Source organism: Cebus imitator, unplaced genomic scaffold (genome assembly GCF_001604975.1).
Source record: "Cebus imitator isolate Cc_AM_T3 unplaced genomic scaffold, Cebus_imitator-1.0 Scaffold30, whole genome shotgun sequence".
Taxonomy (NCBI): Eukaryota; Metazoa; Chordata; class Mammalia; order Primates; family Cebidae; genus Cebus; species Cebus imitator.
This window is the reverse complement of record NW_016107345.1, coordinates 6,835,571-6,858,374: the sequence shown is the minus strand read 5'-3', so window position 1 is coordinate 6,858,374 and position 22,804 is coordinate 6,835,571. Positions and strand designations below refer to the sequence as shown.

At 36.9% G+C, this 22,804-nt stretch overlaps 1 protein-coding gene across 2 annotated transcripts in view; it reads left to right on the top strand.

Annotated features, from left to right (window-relative positions):
* Positions 1-1,647: 1,647 nt before the first annotated feature.
* Positions 1,648-22,804, top strand: part of PLOD2 (procollagen-lysine,2-oxoglutarate 5-dioxygenase 2) — an 87,032-nt gene continuing 65,875 nt past the window's right edge. For both annotated transcript variants that reach the window (XM_017523778.2, XM_017523777.2), the window contains exon 1: positions 1,648-1,954. In XM_017523778.2, coding sequence (XP_017379267.1) covers positions 1,846-1,954 — 109 coding nt within the window. In that variant the 5' untranslated portion in view covers positions 1,648-1,845. The remainder of the gene's footprint in view (positions 1,955-22,804) is intronic.

Sequence of the window (22,804 nt, the reverse complement as noted above, 5' to 3'; positions counted from 1 at the left end):
GCCAGGTTCTAGCTGTGCAAGTTCTTAAAGATACTGAGAACCAAGGAAGCAAGAAGTCAAGTTCAAGGAGTTTGTCAATGACTGGTTTGGATTTCTGGAGACAGATTTGGCCAAAACACCAGCCATTCCTAACAGAGTTCTTGGACTCAGACGACTGATGCTGTTTGCTTTGTGCCTAGTTTTATGAAGCTGTGTTTTTCACACACAAAAGGCTGTTATTAAGGCATCCATCTTTTAGCTTTTTTTCCCTCTTCAGACTAAATAAACCTTATTTCATTCTCACAAGTCATAGTTTCCATTTCTTTAATTATTTGTTACTCTTCTCAGAACTTTCTCCAGTTTTCCTCTTCTTTTAAAAAAAACTGAGAGGAAACCTTCAAAACCTTCAGACTAATAACTGGCTTAGTTCTGGACACAGGAAATGATTCTTTTCTAAAATGTCACATCCCAGGCAACATTTCTTTGCAGGCTTTTCCACCTGTTTTTAATGCTTTCAAGATAAGATGAAAGCATTAAGCTCATCTTATCTTGTGTTAATTTTAGACAAAATGTGATCATAATGGACATATTTTCCACAATTTTCTGTTTTAATTTCAAAGACCCAGAGTTAAAACGGGTGTTGTCTTGATTCTGTTTTTTTCTCATTTCAAGAAAATTTAGGCAGAAGATTCCAGAATGGTAGCAGCAGTCTGGTTCTCTTTCTCCTATATGATAGCTTATGTCATTGAATGTATGAGGCAAAATTGTCAAGCTTTTTTTCTTAATTGTGCTTTTGCTCCCACTCATTCCAACAGATTCAACCCTTGGCTAGTTAAAATGTGAGAACAGTAACAACAACAACTGGAATTTTCTTAGACATCAGTCAAAAGTGGAAGCAGTGGGGACCAAGGCTCAGAGAACTCCATCGCTCCGACATTATCTTTGTGAGTAATTTTCCATGTGGAGTGGAAGATCTTTTAAGCACGGCCCCGGGATTACACACGTTGGGCTCCGATTCCGCAGGATTTACAAGCCTCATTACTGGAAAGCGTCTAAGGCTCTCTTGGCACAAGCGACGGAGCAAGAAATGTTCACCGGACAATAAAAGTTTCGGTTTACGAAGTCAAATAAAAGCACAGCCTTCCTTTTACAGGGTGATGAACCTGCCCCCGAATTAATGAGGGGCGATCCATTCTCCATGGCTTAGCGCCTGGCGAGGTCCCATTCAGCCAAGATTGCTGCAGATGTGCAGTCACTTCAGATTGGCTGGAGTATCCAAGTCCGCAGAAGAGCAACTTCTGGCCCTTCCGAGGCTGCTGTGGAAGCTCCTGAGGCAGCAGACAGGAACCGAGACGGGAGCACCGCCCTCCCGCCAGATTCCCGGCGGCTCCTCCTCCCTCTCCCAAACCCACTCCCAAACCAAAGTGCAGGCTTCCCGGTTTCAGCCAGAAGCGCCGCGTGAGCCTCCACACGTAGCCGCAGGCAGCTCCTTAAATAGCGTCCGCGCTGAGCAAACAGTCCAGACGTGGGGCCCGGGAGGGCGAGCGGAGGCGACCGCACCGAGCGCGCGGCGGCGGCGGGTCAGCGGGCGGCCAATAGCCAGGGCGCGGCCCGCCCCGTCGCCTCCCCTCAGGGAGCCTATAAGGCGTCGCAGCGCCCGCGGCGCCAGCTGCTGTGCGCCTCCGCCGACGACCCGACTGACTCCGCTGCGTTACGCGCCGCTCCGGCTGTCAGCCGCGCGCCTCACCCGCCTGCTCCCGCCCGCAATTTCAGCCCGGGGCGGACCTGGGTCCCTGCGCTCTCGCGAGAAGTGCGGCACTGCGGGGCCGTGGGCGCCGGAGCCCGCGCGGCCCTCGAGGGCCGAACATGGTGGGGCGCACGGTGACGCCTCAGCTGCTGCTCCTTGCGCTCGTCCTTCACCCCTGGAATCCCTGCCTAAGTGCGGATTCGGAGAAGCCCTCGAGCATCCCCACAGGTGAGCACCCCGCAGTCCGCCGCTGTCCCGCGAGGCCCGGCCGTGGGGGTGGGGGGTGGCAGTTCATTCATCCACCAGCCCTTCCGCGGGGCTGGCCAGGTGAGTTAGTGGGGGCCTGTCCCTCCGCTCCAGGGAGGGACAGGCTCCCACTAGCTTCCCCGGAGTTGCGGTGTGGCGGCGCTGGTCTCAGGGGAAGTGTAGGCGCACCCGCTCTCGTTGGCTCCTTGGAGTTCTCGGAGAACTCAGCGTGCCCGAATTCCCTTGCAGAACAAGTTGAAGTTTCCTTTTGGACCTTCGGGTCATGGGCACCAACACCTTTCCTGCAGCTCTCCTTTCTCCTCCTTTCTGCGAGTTGGCATGGGTTTACCGTGATGGACGAGGCTGTAGTCCTCTGTGAACTGAACACGGGGCTTAGTGTACTTTCTGATTGATGGTGACACATTCTTTCCAGCACCCCAGGAAGCAGCCGGTAACACCTCCCTCTTGCCAAAAACAACGCTCAAAAACCTTGGTTGTTTTCAGTAAGGCTGCCTGTCTACCGAGTATCTCCAGGCGGCAGCTTTCCTCCTTTGGGATTTGAAGGGGAAGCTGTGGACACACAGCTGCTCCCCTTACCTACCCTTTTCTTGAGCCCAGTGCTGTTCTTGTTTTCAGAAGCTGGAACTGCAGCGAGAGTCTAGTCAAGTTCATGTAAAACAAACCTTTTTACATTTAGCCAGATTAAAGAGAGTTTCACTACATTTGTCTAAACATGCTTTGCTGCCTTTTGCAGCACATGAGAAATCCTTGTTTTCCACATTTGTGCTCAACTCTCTGAAATTAGATCTTGCATTTAAATGGCCTTTTTTTTTTTTTAAAGTTATTTTGGCACGATTTTCCCCTTAGTTAATAAGTGCTTTTCCACTTAATTTTTCTTAAGCCTAAGGATAGAAATTTCTATTTAAGAGTTACATTCAAAAAGTGGCATTTGGTCTACAGTCCAGTAATCCATGTAGCAGTAGTTTTGTCTTCATCTTTAAGTGTTTCAGAAAACGGCTGAACTGCCCATCTTTCTACATTTCCTGCCAAACAGTGCTTGCTTTGTTAGCTTAAGAAACTTCACCATTCAGATGGCTTTCTATCAGTTACAGGATGCTTTTCTTTCTGTTAGGTATATGTGGCCATTTAAAAAAGGATTTCTGAACCCCTGTGATTCCTCTAAATTTGAACTAAACTTTTGCATAATTTAAAAATATTTCTTCTAGCATAATATATAGAAAAAATAATGTAAATGCCTTCAGCAAAATTGGAAATAAGAGACATTTAAAAAGGAAAAACAAAACAAAAAAATTCCCCAGGAAAAAAATGTCTTTGTTGAAACACCCAAGGAAACTTTTATTGGGGAATAAGATAACCTTTAAGGACTTTGTTATATTTAGAGAGGCCTCTTTGGCCTTTGTATATTTTATTCCATTTCATTGCCAACACCCTTTACTTTTTAATAGAGGACATCCCTTTGTAGCTGCCTTTATGTTTATAGTCAAAATCAACTACCTTTCTCACTCTGGCTTTTAAATTTCGTGGGACTGGACAGTAAACTTTTAATGGATTGTTATATCAGAGAAAGGGAATTTTAGATATGAAAGTTTCCTCAGAAGATTACATAATGCACACTGTTTAAATATGTGGACTGGTCACTTTTGGTAAGCAGGCATGGGAATTCAGTTAGGGCCTAAATGTGGGAAAATACTGATTTGTGATTAGTGAAGCCAGCAGTAGTCAGTTTGATTACAAATTTCGGTGTAGGTAGGTGTTCTCATAGGTTATGTGATAAACTAGTAAATGTAGTGGTACACTGCTTGATAAGGTGGGCAGAATCATGGACTGTGGTCTATTTTATTCTTTACATATTTCAACTGAAAATTACTAAATGGAAACTTACTTGTTGACAAACAATAACAAGATCTTCTAAAGGACTCTAAATTGTCTAGCTTAATAGTAGTTCTTTAAGAAGAGTGTTTATCTCTAATCCTGTATATTTGTCAACATATCCCAGCTAACCAGAAAGAAATGGATTAGATCACAGTTTCTTGGTTCTATTGACATTTTTGAGCCAGACACTTTTTTCCTTTTGGGCACTATCCTGTGTGTTGATGTTTAGCAGTATTCTTAACCTCCGTGCACTAGATGCCAGTAGTTCCGTTTCTGATCTGAGCATGAAAAAAAAAAAGGAAAAAAAAAAAAAAAAAAAAGGCCAAATGTCCCCAGAGGGACAAAATTGCCCAGGGTAGAAAGTCACTGGATTAGACAAATCTATTTGTATTTGAGGCAATGTGGCATTATAGTGTTACTGGAATAATAACAGCAAATCATTTTTGAAAACAAATATTTATAGTGATTTTCAATTTTACCTCTGTAGTTGGGAATGTGATACACATTCATCAATTTTTGGAGTATAATTTTTCCTACCTCTGCTGTTGATCAGAGTTGAGAACATCACTTTTTGTTAAATTTTTGAGAGTTCTGTGTGCTGTGCGTGGAAAGACTAAAAAAGATTTTGGTTGAAATAATCATTTTCTCTGAAAATAATGTATAGGAATTGTTACCTGAAAATTATATCATTATGGGAACTTTCAGAGGCAGAACCTTGCTAATCAGTGCCAGTAAATCAGTTTCGTACCCTGATTTATCCTTCCTGCACTTTTTGCCTTCTAGATGGGATAAGAAATGGGTGGAAGTATTCCTGCCAAGTATTTGCCTTCAGACCTCCAGACCTGAATCAAATTTATGTGTGTTTTCTGAGGCACCTTACTGTTCTGTGATCTAAATTGGGTAGAAAACAAGTTTTGGGCAAAAATAAAGGAAATGGTTTCATATGTTTCTGTCAAGACCAGTATTTTTCTACCACATTAATTCGTTTATAAACTCTCTAATTTACTGTGGTACATTCAAGGAAAAAAGGAAAAGTTTGTCCCTATCTACTGATGCAAACCAGCAATTTATGGGGTGGAGAGGGAAAGAGCAAGATCCTGGAGAAACCTCTGGAAGAGAGAGGGCCTTGTCCTCTCTGCACTTTCTGTATTCTGTGCTTCAGCCATACAGTATGACATATCATCCATAAACAGACAGTGCCTTTTGCTTCTCATGAAAACAGACATATAAAACAACTCTAGAGAATGTGAAGACAAGAAATGAAAATTAAATTGAGCTACCTTTTTACTATCCATCACATGGAATAAAACATCTTAAACGCTGATTGTACCAAACGACAGGATGGGAATTTACCGTTGATGGAAGTGCAGTGTCTGCTAAGAACAATGTAATGTCTACTGGAATTGAGAATCCACATGTCCTGTAATCCTAGATATATGCATGAATAGCAGTCTCAACTTTCTGTTCCTTCCTTTTTAGTTTTTTGAAATCCTGTTTATTGTTTAAGTCTAGTTCCTAGGGAATTCTTCCCCTTGCTATTTTTGTTTGGTTCTTTTTAACTTCTTAATGTAGTTGGTTTATACAAATCATATTTACTTAGTACAATAGATCCTTGTGTTTCATACATTATAAACTCTTTAAAGTGAAGGGCTGAGTTTTATTCATTTTTATGCTCTTCAGTTTCTACACTGTTCTTTTGCCACAAAGACATTCTCAGGTTTTCTTTATTGAGTTTCTGGCCTATTAGATTTATGAAAAGTAGCACGCAGTCACTGAGGTTGTTAGTTGCTCCTTCCCTCAGAACTTTCTGAATTCACCAAGCTTCCTTTCTCTGCTTGGGGACCCATATGCTACATGATTTAACAGCTTAAAAGTGAAATATCTGCTACCTTCTCAACCATGTTTGGCAACCCTTCTCCATAGATTGTATTTCCCCCTTTACCTGTTTTACTCAATCCAATGTGGTACCTTCACTATTACTTTCAGGTAGTTGGGTATCATAAGTTTTTTAATAGGTGGTGAAATGGAGATTTGGAATGGTTATATAACTTGCACAAACTCACAGAGCTGGAAAGCAATACGAGAGAAGCCTGTGCCTTTTCTTCAGGCTGTGCTTGCCTTTCCAGACCTCATAATTGTTCTCTTGAACTTTTGGGACCTATGCGAAAGAAACAGAAGCTGGGCATCAGTGACTTAGAGAAACAAATGGAATGCTTTGCTAAAGGGGAAAACACATAATTTGCAGGTTACGTAAAAGGAGGAGAAAGGAGTAGGCACAGGCTGAAGGAAAACTAGGCACTAGGCCAGCGTGGTAAATTGTGGCCCATAGGCCAAATGTAGCAGATCCAAAACAGCTACTTGTGTTTGTGTGGCGTATGAACTAACAATGATATTTACATTTTTAAATGGTTGAAAAATACCAAAAGGAGAATAATATATTATAAAACATGAAAATTATAGGAAATTAAAAGTTTATTGGCTCCCAGCCACATTCATTCATTTATGTATTGTCTGGCTCCTTTGGTGCTACAAGGCAGAGCTGAATAGTAGTTACAGAGACTATAGGGCCACAAAGTCTGAAATATTTACTAGCTAGTCCTGTACAGAAGAACTTTGCTGAACCTTGCCTTAGGAGATGACATTCCCACTTAAGCTGTGTGGCTCATGCAGATCTGCTGTTGGAAGGAGCTGGATTCTGGACAGTAGCAGCTGGCTCTGGGCATTTCAGAGACCTGTTTTTCATTTTTGGATTTGCCAGTGATTCCTATGGTGTTTTGCATTCAAACATAGAGTTTCTCTGTTACATCGTTTTAAACACAGTGCTTGAAGCTAACAAGACATGTTCTTTGGTGTAAATAGTGTTCTCATGATCAAAAATGAATAAAACACTCTGACGGCTAGTTGGAAAGGAGATGCATATTTCTTCTTCAGAGTTTGAGTACATTCTAGAAATTTGTTCCAGAAACCTGGTTATGAATTTGTGGCTGAGCTCCTGGGAGGAAATAATTAGCACATTTATCAATGAGTATTTTTGTTCTTCTTTAATCATTGCTATAAACTAGGCTAAACTGAGAATTTAGTGGCTTTTAAAGTGACATATTCTTTTTAATTTACATTTACTCATTTGCATTTGCTGTTGATTGCTTGCCTCGCCAAACTAAACTGAACAGAACTAATTTTCAAAGCTATTGAAATTGCAGTTAAAGGTAGTTATCTAGAATAGTAGAATTATAGAGTATTACTTTATTTATTTACTTATAGACAAGGTCTCACTCTGTGGGTCAGGCTAGAATGCAGTGATGCTGTCATAGCTCACTACAGCCTGGAACTCCTGGGCTCAGGTGATCCTACTTATCGCCTGAGTCTCCCAAATAGCTGGGACTACAACTCTTTTGTTATTTGTTATCTTTATGATTCTTACTACCTTAAAACCTACGTGTTGCAACCATATTTAGTAATTACACTATTAAAGATGGTATAGCAGTACAGAATTGATTACCGCCTAACTGTGTCACAAAGATACCTCTGCAAAAAATACTGCGTGTAATTTAAAAATATAGTAACTTCAAATAAGTTTTTGTTTTCAGAGTAACTTTACAAGCAATTCAAAGAGCAAAGATAGGGAATGTTGTTTTTATACACAGAAGGAAGATTTTCTTTACAGATTTTCTTTTGTTTATTAAAAGAGGGAATGTACTTTTGTTAATAATTTTAATTTGGTTTTCTTTAAAACAATGCAATCAGGTTTGTGCATTTACATACTTACATACTGACTGACTCATGCATTTTTTTCAGGCCTTGATTGTTTTAGTAGCATATTGTGGCAGATTTAGAAAAATAATTTAAAAATTTCTATTTTAAAATATGGATATACCTCCCCTTTCTTGAATTTATTTCTTAAAGAAGATGTGATTGAGAAAATACTTAATTTGTTAGTGTGGAATTATGCTTCATGTTTACAATTTCTTTTCTGCTATGAGAAATTAGGTTTAAAGTTTAGTTTGTATAGGTTTGTAAATAAATTTTAACCAGGAAAAAAAATCTATAAATAGCAACTGGATAGCCTTTGCTTTTCATTTCAAGAGCAATTAACACTATTTTTTACAAGAGAATATCAGCCTGTGCAAGTTCATGAATGACGAGGATACTCCCCACGCATTATCAATACAGAGGTGACAAGTTATACTACATTGGAGTGTCCTGTCCTTTTTGGCTGAAGAACTACTATATTTTTTTATCAAAATCTACACCAGAAGTTAAAAAAAAACATATTTCAAGTTTGAATACAATTTAAAGAACATGATTATTACTGTAAATATACTTAATAGACTTTTAATACAAATAAGAGTCTTGGTGAACATACAGCCAAAACGAGGGGCTAATTGAGGTGGGGGAGTGGTCGGGAAAAGTGTTTCTAATAAACATTGGTGAATTTTTTAAAATGGGCCAGAGTTTAAATTAAATATCATTTGTTATACTGATAGTTTATTAATTTTAATATTGCTTTTCTTATCTGTGTGCATAAGACATCCTGGTGTTTATTGCATTAACTAATCATCTGCTCAGTCAATTTGGGGTTATATTCACAAATTTTTACAAGGAACTTTCTTATTTGCTTTCCAGTTACTGCTAACCTATTTTAGGGTTCCTTCCAAAGGATAGGTGAGAGATAGGACTTTCCTTTGATTGAAATGCCGTTTTTCTGCTTTTTTTTTTCTTTCTTTTTTTGCTTTGCACAAGTAAAAAATCTTTATGGGACAAAGGAATTTTCAAGCACACATAACTTTTATTGTTCTTGACACTACTCTGATCAGCCTCAGACATTCAAGTTCAGTAAGGAGATACTGAATATGCATCATGTTCCATAGTTTGACCCTCCCACAGGCACCATAACAAGTGGAACAGATATGTGGATTTTGGCAACCTTGGCTTCCTGATGCAAGGGCATCTATCTGGCCTGGGAGAAGAAAAGCTCCAGAAGCTATACTTCTTTATTCCAGCGCCCCGGCACGCAGTGTCTCATAGGCAAGGCTGTTCTGTCATTGACTATTCTGTTTTAAATGGCTTGAAGCCATAACTTGTGTGGGCTTTCACGTGCAAAATATAGACGCTGCACACAGGGCTGAAAAGGGAGCCAGTAACATGGAGGTCTTTTTAAATGCATTCTGTAACAGGTTCTTTAAACATTTAAATCTTCCCTTCCAGTTTCTAGCAATGTACTAAACACCAACAGCTATTTCATCTTTAACAAATTTGACAAATACAGAGTTTAAATTATTTCTTTTTTAAAAAAGGAACCAGCTAACAGTTTGCTGGTAGCAGAAAATGATCTCCTTAATTTGATCACCTGGGGAAGTCTTATAGTACTGTTATGAAGAGGGCAGATGGGTTCTTTGATGGGATTTTCCAGTCTTGCCCAGGGCAGCTGTGAGGCTCCTTGTCTTCAGAGCCCTCTTCTCCGGCTCTGGCCATGCTGGTTCTTTCCTGGCCTCCAGCTGGCACCACAGTGGTGACCAGACGCTCTGCTTGTCCAGGGCCTTTGGAATTCCTGCCGGCCACGTCTAGAGAAGGACAATCCTCCTTTTCTTCTTAGTTTAGTTTAGACGAGGTTGGAATTTTTTAAACAGTGACTTTACTAAGTAACCAAGGGCAAAACAAAACAAAACCCTACACTGGAAAATCACCAAAGCAAAGAAATGAGCAGACTTACAAAGTAGAGATTCAAGAGTTTTTACTCTTCTCTGACTTTAGTATACCTGCACACCCGGCACATTTTGGGGGTTCATGAGTTCTGTTTCCTTGCCCAGTGTTTCTTTCTCCCCTCTTCACTCTCATTTCTCACTCTTCCTACCACTTCCTTTTTTTTTTTTTTTTTTTTTTTTNTTTTTTGAGATGGACTCTTGCTCTGTCACCAGGCTGGAGTGCAGTAGCAGAATCTTGGCTCACTGCAACCTCCGCCTCCTGGGTTCAAGCGATTCTTCCACCTCAGCCTCCTGAGTCGCTAGGACCACAGGCGTGTGCCACCACGCCTGGCTATTTTTTTTGTATTTTTAGTAGAGACGGGATTTCACCGTGTTGGCCAGGATGGTCTCAATCTCTTGACCTCGTGATCCGCCCGCGTCAGCCTCCCAAAGTGTTGGGATTATAGGCGTGAGCCACCAGGCCCGGCCCTACCACTTCCTTTTATGCAGACAACTCTTCTCTACGGTTGGAGTCCATGAGGGCCATGGGTAGACAAGTGCAAACAGATGGCCTAGGTATATTTGTCATTTCTTAGGGACATATTAGCATAACTCTAGCCATTGGGCACTTTATTTTCTTCTATAGGTAGAAATTTTTTATGCTGTTGCCCATAACTATTTATGTATTGCCTTAGTTCTTGATTTTAGTGGCAATTGTATATGCTTGTAAAAACCCACATAATTTAGTAAATTTACATTAGTTTATTTAGCTAAGCTTTACAAATTCTCTTATAATGCAGTTTTTTTCTAGAGGTAACTAACAGCATTGTAACTTCTGAGATGCAAATGTATGCTAACAATAATTCCCATTGTGTAATACTGTAAAGTTTTGATAATTAATATTTTAAAGTATAATTGGAATATTTATTGACGGGCTAGTCTGTGTTCTGTTGCTTTGTGTGAGGGAAAAACAGAAAAACAAACCAGAATGAATAAACAAAAACCATACAAGGTTCAGTTGCTGTTCTATATTGAAATTCTAAGATTCTTACAGGGAAAATAATGCATAAAACTTGGCAAATCAAACAAATACTTACGGGTAAGCAACCTGAGCTGCAGGGAGAACTCACACATCTGGCATCAGGAAACCTGTATGTAAGTTCTCATCCTTTCACTCACCCACCTTGAGCTGATTCTTGAGCCTCTTCAAACTTCACTTGTACTTTGTGATCCTTATAGTGCTGTGATTTGATGTGTCTTGACTTTTAAGTGTCAGAATGATGGTAGAGACAGAGGGCTACAGGAATCAGAAAAGAGGTCTCAAGAAAATTTACTACTAATATATTTGGTAGGCCAAAGAAGGCATAGAATCAAGGTTGTTTTGTGTTTTAAATTCTACTTTTTCTACTACTTATTGTATCAAGGCTTGGACTTGGCCAGGACTTGGCGTTGCCTTATTCTCTAATTAGCTTTTGATTTAGATGCAGGACAGTAGGCCAAGAATAACTAGAATTAAATTTACATTTAAAAATACTCCCAAGTATTTTTATATGAGAAGAGAAAACAGTCTGGTGTTTATATGAAGCTATTTTCTGTCTTCAGAGATGAACCATGTCCTCTTCAATACATTTAAATATTGTAAGCTGTTGAAAAAATAAACTTAACATTCATCTGTTTCAGTGCTTTTAAGTCAAATAAATTAATAACAATTATGCTGGTAACTCTTTTTTTAACTTTTACTTTAGGTTCGGGGGTACATGTGAAGATTTGTTACACAGGTGAACTCATGTAATGGGAGTTTGTTGTACAGATTATTTCATCACCCAGGTATTAAGCCCAGTACCCAGGGTTATCGCCTCTGCTCCTCTCTCTCCTTCCACCGCCACCCTCAAGTACAGCCCAGTGTCTGTTGTCCTCTTCTTTGTGTTCATGAGTTCTCATCATTTAGCTTCTGCGTATATAAGTGAGAATATTCAGTATTTGGATTTTAGTTTTCTGAGGATAAAAGCCTCCAGCTCCATCCATATTCTCACAAAAGACATGATCTCATTCTTTTTATTGGCTACATGGAAGTTAAGAAAAAGTATTATAATGTAAACTACTTAAAAATTGGGGACTCTTTTCCAACTTGTTACATAAATATCAGAATACCTAGATCCACCTTTTAGATTCATTAATTATCTTTAAAATATGATTGCATTTAATGAATTAGAAACATGGTAAATATAAATGAAATCAATTTGTAGGAGAAAAGTATGTGCATACACATATGTCTGAATGTGTATGTACACATATGTGTTTACTAGCCATGGAGATTATTGTTGAGCATTAAGAAAGGAATAGAAACTATGAGTTTTAATCTGGATGTTTCTTCTTTGATATACTGCTAGGTCATTGTCACAGTAGCATTTGTTCTACAGGTGTTTGCATCTTTAGACTGGAGCATATCTAGTGAGAGGTATACTCTCAGCCTAATCCTTGGAGAAGATGGTGGTGTCGAGTTATTTTTTTTTCTGGCTATTTTTCCTATTGTTTCTAGAAGGATTTTATGTAAATTTAAGGAAGCAGTTTAAACAAAACAATTGGAAGAGAAAGTGGGTGACTTAGTTTTACAAACGTATATAGTTACTTATACAGTTATTTTTCAAGTATAAGATTAGCAAATATTACAGAAGTGTTTATCCTGGGTATTGGTTTTTGGAAATTAACCATGATTTATTGAACAAGCAAATAAATACCAGTAGCTTTACTTTTGTACAGTATATTAGCTAAAATAAAAATCTGGTTTATTAAAATGGTAAACTAACTTTTATCTTACTATTTAATATCACTTACTTGATATTTTATGTTCCTCAAGTATAAACATGTCTTTTAGAAATGAAGTATTACATTCTAAACAGCTAATATAATATCCTAAACAACCATGCTCCTCTTCTTCATAGAAAGTCATTAAATGGCTCTATAACTCTAGTACCAGCAACTCCATGGATAAGTGACATTTTTTCATGTTGAGATAAAAGATAAACTAAGAAGCCTACTTTTGGACTGTATACACAAACTTAAAAAATAACTATAATTGATAGTTATATCTCATTTTCTATAACTAGATTTAAATTCTTTATTGACGCAAGACATGAATTTTTCTTAATGATTCTCAGAATATCCCACACTTAAATTAGTTTCAAAGCATGTTTGATTTGTAGAAAATTCTTTCAAAAAAGAGTCCTATTCAGTTTGAAGAGGTGATGGGAGGCAGAGGGTAAGTGAAATAGAGGAAAGGAAATTGCTTTTAAGTATGGTAGAAAATTCCAAAATATGTGACTTCAATGGGTCTACACAATTTATTCAGAAAAATCTGAACTAGAAGCCACTGCTGAGTGCTGACAAGGGAAATTTTGCTTATGTAAAATGTGACACTGAATTCTTCCCTGAACAGAAATATGGTTTGGGTAGTTTCATCCTTGGTATTTATTTATCTGGATTATGCTTATTGCTGTTGTAGCATTTCATATTAACCGTATTAAATGGAATATCAAAGCCATTCTTTGCATGCCATAATTTTCAACCTGTGGTCCAGTGTGCATGGACCCTGATGCAACATACACACTGAGAAGGGTGTGTATTTGTTTTTTATTTGGTTTCAGGAAGTCAGCTGGTTACTTCAGTAATCAGCACAGATTCAGAAATATAGATTCTGTAATTTTATGATATGGTAATGAATGTATTTCTTATTGGATGAGGGTGTTTCATATTGCTTGGTATTTCTGATAAATTTTAGTACAAGTCTGTTGTGCTTTGAATTATTGGAGAGTTGTGTTATTTCCTCTTTTATTATGATTAAGTGTGTTACAAAGAATTTGAGGATGATGTTTTTTAAATATTAGGGCAAATGCAGAAATAGTACAGAGGAGTGTTTGCTTTCTTGATATAGCCAGATGGAGCTCTCTATACAAGGAGACTAGAGACCTCTGACTTTGAACTTCAGAACTTTGAAGTCATTTTTTCTCATTCCTCTGATTTATTCTTAGTATTCAGGTATATTGCTTTGCTCATTATTTTGTCTGTCTTTTTTTGTTTGTTTCATTTGTAGTGAAAAGTAAGTGTGTGTGTGTGTGTGTGTGTGTGTGTGTGTGTGTGTGTGTGTGTGTGCCTGCCTGCCTGTATAAATAATTATGTATCTGACATAGGTAAAGATTATTTTTAACATAATATTGTTATTGCATTCAACAGTGATTCCTTAATGTTATTTAACACCTATCCAAGTTCACCTTTGCCCCTTTTTCTCAAATACATGTTTTTATAGTTGATTTGTTTGATCCAGATCCATAAATTTATCTTCCCAAACACCCTCCAAGTTCTCACTACCTTAGTCTACACTGCAGGACTCTGGTAGCCTCAGGATCAAACCTAGCCTGCATATTGTTTTTCAGAAGTCTCAAATTAAGTTCTATGTTTTTTAAATCAGGAAATTTTACTTAAAAATCAGAATTTTTCTTGTCTTGGAGAAAAAAAAAGGAAAGGAAGGCCTGGAAACCTGAGTTTGCCTTCCTATATGGCAACAACAGCTGGCTGACTCTGAGGAGTCCTGTCTTTATAGGGGGTACTTGTGCACTCCTGGTGACTTCTAGTCACCATAGCAGGTGCCTGGCCTCTTCACTAATGTGTTTTCAGCCCCCTCTAAGTATACATCACTGAAGTAGATAATTATTATTGTTCCTAAAATTATTTCTCTTGTCTCATCTTTCTTGAGTCCAGTGACTCTTAATCAAAGGGGTTTTGTCCCCCCCTGGAATATTTGATAACGTCTAGAGTTGTGAGCAGTGGGTGTTACTGGCATCCTGTGGGTTGAGTCCAGGGACTCTGCTAAAATGTCCTGCATTGCACAGTATGACCTATCACTCTCTCCCATCCCTATTCCAAGAAAGAATTATCTGGCCCCAAATGTCAGTAGTGCTGAAGTTGAGAAACTGCTACAGTCTGTTGATGCCCTTCTAATTTCACTGCCCCTGCTACCAATGCCTTCTTTATTTCCAAGTGTATTTATTTTTGTTTCCCAATTTACACTCTCTATTCATACTGGATTCTTCACTATCCAACCAAGTTATCATGCTTTTACCCATCTTTTTGGGGAGGAGGGTATTGTATTTCCAGGTCCCTTGACTGTCAAAATACTGTTTGTCATTTTTAAGGCCTCTATCTAGCTCATTTAGCTAGCTGTTTCTTATGACATTTTATCACAATATTCTCAAAAAATTATTTTGTTGTAACTGGAAAATTCCTTGAAAATCTATTTGAACACTTTTCCTCATTACAGACTCTGCTTCTCCAATCTGAGAAACTGATCCTAGATATATTAAGTCTTATATTCTAGTTTTTTAAAATAGATTTTTATTGTCCGTTCAATGTTGAACTCCTGCAGTATTTGCTGCAAATATATAATCTGTGATTTAAATTAGTATTTAGTATGTTATTCTCAGTCTTTTCATGTGAATTAACTTTACCTTCTTAGCTGGATTTTAACCTGCCAGAGGGTAGAGATTGTATCTCTTGAATTGCAGTGCTTCAGAACTCCCAGCCTCTGGAAGCTTCACTGCCTATAGGCCTTACAGGGGGCCCATCAATTAACCCATGACTTACCCTAGTCACAACTAACAAGATAAGTGGAAACCCTGTATTGGTCAGGGCTCTATTCAAAAGAAAAACCCATTTTAGATATCTTGAGCGAAAGTAGATTTAACAAAAGTAATTATAAGATTATACAATTATTGGAAAGCCTGGAAAAATAGGCTTTAGCAAAGCTTCTAGTAGTGACTTCTAGAACAGCGGAAAGAGCTGACCAAAGTAGGAGGTTACTACCTCTGTCTCAGTTGGGAATCAGGAGCCCACCATTGGAAGTATTGAGTTCAGAAATAGGCTTCCATAGATGTAATCCAGAGATGAGGAAGCTGTCTCCATCAATTCCTTATGCCCATGAATATAATGACTATACCAACAATGCAGAATTCAACCACAGCCTTTGCTGCTGTTAATATGTCTTTCTCTCCCTTTCTCTTCACCTACCCTCCTCCTCAGCTCCCACAAAGTGTGGGACTGATCCTAGAACACTGGTGTAGGGTAAACTATATTCGTCTGACCCTGCTTACCAATGGAAATGGCCAAAAGTGATAGGGAGAGGACCATCTGTTTGTCAAATCTCATAAGAATACAACTGAAAGGAGGGGTATAATTTACATCCATTTATTTAGTTCCAAAGAACTTGCAGAAATGTACCTTTAATATTTGATTTTCTCATTACTTTCTTCAGTGATTGTTCCTCTTGATGCTTTGTAAAGCATTACATTATTTTAAATTTTTATGGATGTTTTTGACAGTAGGGACCCAAGTAAGGACTTAGCATTACATGAAATACATGTTTTTTAATGTGGAACTCTATTATAAAGTTCTAAGCACATTGAATACTTTGTCAGCTTTTAAGAAGAGCAATTGTTTAGAAATTCATGGGAAAAAAGAAAACTACGAAATAGATGCAACTAAGTAAAAGAAATTTATGTCCCCTTACCATCCTTGTTTTAAGGCCAGGGGATCATAACTTTTATGCAAGAGACAGCATTCTGCAACTTAATTCCAATTACATTTTATGAATCTGTTTGACCTTTAGTTATTCATTAATTTCTTATTTACTAGTGCTCTTATTGTATACACCACCCTATAACTTTCAGTAAATTCTTAGCTGACTAACATCATCACTTTTATGAGATAACATGAGTGAGGCTTACTCATGGCTTCTGGATTTTGAGAATGTCAAGAGATAACAGTAAGGAAGGAAGGATTTAATTTGACTCAGCCTTTAAAAATTCATGAAAACAAAAGTACAAAAGAAAACTTTATGGACAACTATAACTACTTTCTAATTGTAAATTTATGTTTCACAACTTTTATTTGAAAGTTTGGTTTTTATGTGATTGTTTTTTTACTTTCGTAGTTTGTTTGCTTGTAGTGGTAACTGTAGGTAAGCTTATGGCTGAAACTCCTGCTGAACAAATCTACAGAGGAGTAGCTTGCATTCAGATTAGAATGCTGATCTTCCTCACCTTATTTGGAGTTGGGACACCCTAACTACACATGGTATTTATTTTAAAATTTCATTTGTTTTTCTCATTGTGACAATTTCAGGTGGCAGTAGATGTACTTTAGTGTTCAAATTAACACACAGACAAAACTAGATTGGGAATGGACAGAGTAGTTTAATACATGCCCATCTAGGTTTATCATGCCACCATAGCAGTTTTAGTTTTTGGTTATGTATGTGTGTGTTTAAAATGATACAGCTGAAAACATTTGCTTTCATTTTGATGAAGATAAAAATAAATATTTGGGGAATCTGGATTTATTTTGATGATATGCCTAGGATGTAGTCAGTTTAGCCCTTTAAATGATGTTTTTCATCTAAATTATTCTGAAAGCTCTAGTAAGAAATGACAGAACTCCTATAAGAAATGTAGAAGCACTGGTAGATATCAGTAAGTAATAGGTTATAGTAGATCTAATGAAGATGGCATGACATCATTTAGAATTGTATTTCTGGTTACAATGACAATAAATGCTTGTAGCTAAAAACAAAGACAGTTAAAAATAAATTTAAATTTGTCCATGAACACACTATCAATTAGTAAACAATGTAAAACACTGTGATAGTATTCATTTTTTTCTGTTTGTATATTTTCCTATATTTTCTTTATAAAATCAAGATATGTGCACATATCGATAAGCATAAAGACAAAATTTTGTATTTGTCTGATTTAAAAAATAGTATATTGTAAGCATTTCCCGTGGCATCGAATACTCTTCAAGCCATGAATTTTAAGTAATGTTTTAATATCTGTCATGGGATTATACCATAATTTTTATAACCATTACCTTATTCGATATATATTTTATTATTTGATATATATATTATTTATATTTTATATTTGATATGTATATTATTTGATATATATTTCCATTTGACACAAATAGAAATAATATTGTAGGGATATTATTAAAATAAGTTTTGGTTTCCAATTTTACCTATTTTTATAGGTAAAAGTTCAAGAAACAAAATATTTAAATCAAAAGATATGTACTCTTTTTATCTCTTGTTACATTTTGTGGTGTTGATTTCCAGAGATTTTATGGATTTTCATTTCCACCAGCAATATCTAAAATGGTATGAAAATCTTGGCAGCATTACTTTTCAAAATACTTCCTTCTAGGTTTTAGGGGAAAATAGTGTCTGATTCTCTTTATCCTCCTTTGTTTCTTAAATTTGTAGTAATTTGTTTACTTGCTAAAGTATTTTTTGCTATTTTGGTTTCTTCTGTGAGTTGCATATTCACATCAGTAGTGTGTACATTCTTGTGGAGTGGAAAGGACAGTAAACAAATGTATTGGGAGGTATAAATCTTAAAGAGAAAAATAAAATGAGATTAGAGGGATTAGGTTGGAGAATATCATTTTAGGTACTGTTTCAGGAAAGTTTTTTTTATCTTTGGTTACATTTGAGCATAGACATGAAGGGTGGAGACTTTCTGAGAGAGGAGGGTTACAGACAGTGTACATACTCTTAACTGAGCAGCCAGGAACACAGTGTGCCTGCAGTAGGGACAAGGAGGGAATAGTGATGGAAGAGATCAGCTTGGCAGTCAAGACCAGATCTTTTAGGTACTTGGAGTTTAGACTAGGGTTAGGAGGTTGGATTTTATTGAGAACAAGATGTAAACCCTTAATAAAAATTTTTGAGGAGAAATGAAAGATATGTGTATGAGGTAAAATAGGTTATATTATCTGGATTTATGGATGGTGAATGTAACATAGGCTGATTTCTGCCTCATTTTCCCTTATAGCCCCTCTAAAGGGTGCCTCTATATAGTACAGTTGCTGAACTATGTATATTGTGGCCCCGAATGATAGAGTTGTAGCTATATAATTCTGGCCAGTAGAAAGAAGAGATTGACAAAGGCCAGGGAGATTCTCTAAGAGATGATTTCAGTAGTCTAGAGAGAAGAGGATGGTGTCCAGATTTGGACTAGTCACAGAAAAGTTGGTTAGGAAAGGCTGGATCCTGTAATGCTGACAGATTTGTGGTCAATCTAGGTGGGAAATGTGAGAAGAAAACAGGAGTTAAAAATGACTCCAAGTTTTATTCATAAAATTTTTCATCTTATAAGTTTTAATTTGTCTAAGTACTACATCAACTGGGTATATACCTGCCGTTTTTTAATATTCTCACTCATGTTTACATAGATTGGAACATCTTTGAGGGACTCTTGTGAGTGTTTTACCCTTATTTTAATAAGTACTATTATTAAAATTTGTGGTCTTCTTTGTGTCTATAATGTTATCCAAATGTTTATTCAGTAGAATGCTAGTGGTGAAAAGCAGGACCCTAAAAAAATTTTTGCAAGGGCAGTCAGACTGTTAAACTCTAGGAAGCAGGCCAAAATAGCTGCTGTGATTCATTGAGCCATGAGTTTGGGAAAAAGCATTCTTCAAAATGTTAGCCTATAGCACTGAAAAATAGCAGAGCTATTCAAAGCAGCTTTTACAGTTGACAGAAATTGTGGTATAACCAAAGCATGGAAGATGAGAACAAACGGCAGGGGAAATCTGGCTACATGACTCTGGCTACATGATCAGTGCTGCTGCAGAGAGTCCCTGAGTCAGCTTTGGTTTGTACCAAGGCATCAAGTATATTTGGTTTGACAAGAGATTGGAATGTGCTGACAATGCCCCTTTCTTATAACCTTAGGCAGTATATTATAAGTTTTATTTTGAATGTAGCTTTTATTGTTTGTTATTTATTATACATAAATTATGTTTAAAGGCAAACACTGGGATTTTTTTGTGCTTAAACTTTGTTTAAGGGCAAGAACTGGAGATTTATATGCCTGAAACAGACCCTACTCTGCCTCCACTTTCCATTTAGATCAGTGGGCAATTAATCTTATAATATGAAAGGTTTCAGATTTATAGTGTCTTTATTGACCTTTTACATAAAAGTACACCTACCATGTTGCTGGAAAAAGATCCCTAGTGAGTTTTATAGGTACTACCCTTAGTTTTTAGAAATAGGTAAAGAAACAAAAACTGACAAAAGAGACTGAGAATAAATAGGCGGAGATGGAAAAAACAGTAGAGAGAAGTACTAGGAGTGCTAGATTCATACAGCTGGATGGTGAATTTGGCACTGATCTGTTTTGCTAACTGAAGACTTGCTGGATTACGTAAATTTCTATTAAAAAAGAAAACACTGCATTCATATTGATTTAGGTAATATTTTTCTTGATGACAGAAACCTGAATAGAAAAAAATTAGTTCCTTCTAATAAAGTACATTAAATATCAATAGATAATAGCTTTATCTGTAGTTTACTTAGAGATACTTGCAAGGGATAAATAACTTCATCTTTTTGAAAATTGTAATTTAGTAATTATTTTCTGACAGGAACATTATGTTAATGATATAGTAAATTACGTTTTTACCAATTTTCTAACTCTCTGGTAATAGAAATGGAAAATATTGAATTCCATTTCCCTGTCACACACACATTTCTTCACCTGGTGAACTCATTTTTCCTCAGTTTTTAGTGTGAATTTCTCACAATTTTGTTAAAACCTTTCATCTCCCTCTTGTTTTTGAATTTTTTCTTAGTATTTACTGCAGTTTCCACTTTAAATTGTTTGTGGCCTTATTTGCTTACTATCTTCTATCACAACTGTATTTTAAGACCCATGAACACAGGGATTGATATTTCCAAAACTGTTTATTGAGTGCCTTCCTTTCTTCCTTCCAAAAATATTTGAGTGCCTACTAAGTATCAACTAGGATTTGGGGATATATTAGGTTTACATTCTCTTCAATTATAGCAATTACTTTATCATTGTATCTTCAACATGTAGCACAGTGCCTGATATACAGTGAATCTAATATCTGTTGAAAGAATAAAGATAAAAGCCCATTGAGGAGTATTTTCAGGGCTCAAATGTGGAGTGAAGTCAGGGGTTAAATCTGTAGTTGAGGAACACAAACTTCTTCCGAGGTTAGGGTTTTTTTTCTCCACCTCAATCTGAAATTTCCAACTGTCCCTGTTCTAACTTTTCTTTCAATAAAAACAAAAACCTCCTTAGTGTTAGATCCATTTTGTAAACTGCATCTGGGGAATGTGTGCAGTTCAAGTAAACTGCAAGATATTTTATTAGTGATCCACATTAATAGAATACAGCAATTTAAATTTTAATGTAGTTAACTTTGTACTTTTTTGGGCTATAATTAATCTAAACATTCAGCTATTTGTGTTACTTATGATTAAAAGTAGGAAAACCATTTACTGACTTAATTTAATACATGGTATGAACAAATGAGTTCTCTAACTCTCAGCCCATAATATGTACATAATAAAACTTAATAAAACCCCATAATAAAACTTATTAGGGGGCAGTCAATGAAGAATTATGCTGTGTTTTTCATAGAGCAGGCACGTTGACACTCAGACATTAACATGGAGACCAAGAAATTAAGGGTCAGAAGCAGCATGTGGAAAACATTCTGTCTGGGCCACTTATGATAGGAATAAACAGCTCCATAGATTTAGATGTTTTGGGGAATTACCATTTCATTGGAAAGTATGGCAAGTGATTATGAATCCTCAAGAAGATGTTTTATTTGTTTGGTATTCTTTGCTTAATTACCATATTTGACAGAATGGTTTGCATTATTAATAGAAAGTGTTTAGAGAAAGGTCAAAGGCACCATAGTTTAATTGACTGGAATGCTTTATGACTAAAATTGCAGAGAGTAGTTTGTGAATTTTCAGAAACTTATCCTATTCTTTATTAAGGCGTATTATGTATTTCTGAAAAAGCAGCCATAATATAGTTTGATTCAGAGTCTTTGAGCTGTATATGCTTTTAATTATATACTAGCTTATGAAATTATTGAGTTCCTTCTACTTTAAGAAATTCTGGAATTAAGAATGAGTGAGGAGTGTTGGGGAGAAGTCGCTGAAGCTGGCAAAACGCTGAATGCTTACTCTTGCTTCTAGGTCACAGTGAAATCAGGCTTCACTGGGGAGCAGTTATGTGATAAGTAATGTCATGAACCCATTAAGCAATGGGAATGTCTCTGTGTTTGTCTCTGTAATGTACAGGCATCTTGAGAGGCTGGACTTCTGATGAATTCTCATAAGAACTGGCCCCATACAGTATTGGCTCAGCTTTTCAACAAGGGGATTCTTATTTCCTGCTACACAAATTCCTCAAATGAACCATTGACTCTTTCAGATACAACCTGAACCATTGCACTGGAGCATCCTGACCCTGTGTGAATTTATACTGCTGAGAAAGAGAGCTATTTCGTGAACATCTACTTTAAGTATGCATCTTGTTTCTGACTAATTCATGCCTTGCTATGTTTTTATGGTGCAGTCTTGAAGAACCAGTTGGTGAACCATTCATTTCTAATGTGTTGTAGCTAGGAATTAGTGGAATATGACTATATACCAGATGGGGAAGAGAAAGGGGAGGAAGGCAGAGAGGGACCAGCTTTTTCACAGTGACATTCTTCAACAATATTTTTTGCCAGCAGCTGATATTTCTTCCCTCCTGGTGTTTCAGTGTACATATTCTAAGTCTTGTAACAAATTTCTTGCTAATGACTTAAAGTGATGGCATTTATACAAGAATGTGTAACTGTTGGCTTTATTTTATTTTACAAAGTGCTTTAAAAAAGAGAATCCTCTGAATATTCATTTCTGCTTAAGTCCAGTGGCAATCTCAGTAAAACACTGGATGTTCAGAAAAACTTTACACTTTAGGATGAGCTGCGTTATTGTCTTTTTCCTGCATCATAATAAAACCCTTAATCCTACTTTTAGGTTGTTTGATAGTTGGCATTTATAACGCTACCAGGGTAAGCAGGTATCAAGATAAATTATAGAGGTTTGTGTTCCTTCAAGATAGGGAATATGGTGTTTAGAATTCTTATTGTTTAGAAAGTCAGAGGTGATACTTTAAATTTAAACATTTTCTTAAAATTTTATTTATGTTGTTACATAAATAAAATAACTCATCTTTTAAGGTAAGTTTTATGAAATAATTTGGAGTCCTTCACTCCTTTAAATTTAAACATTTTCTTAAAATTTTATTTATGCAGGAGACATCTTTTAAGATTAGTTTTATGAAATAATTGGAATCCTTCTTCACTGCTCTTTTTCACAAACCCC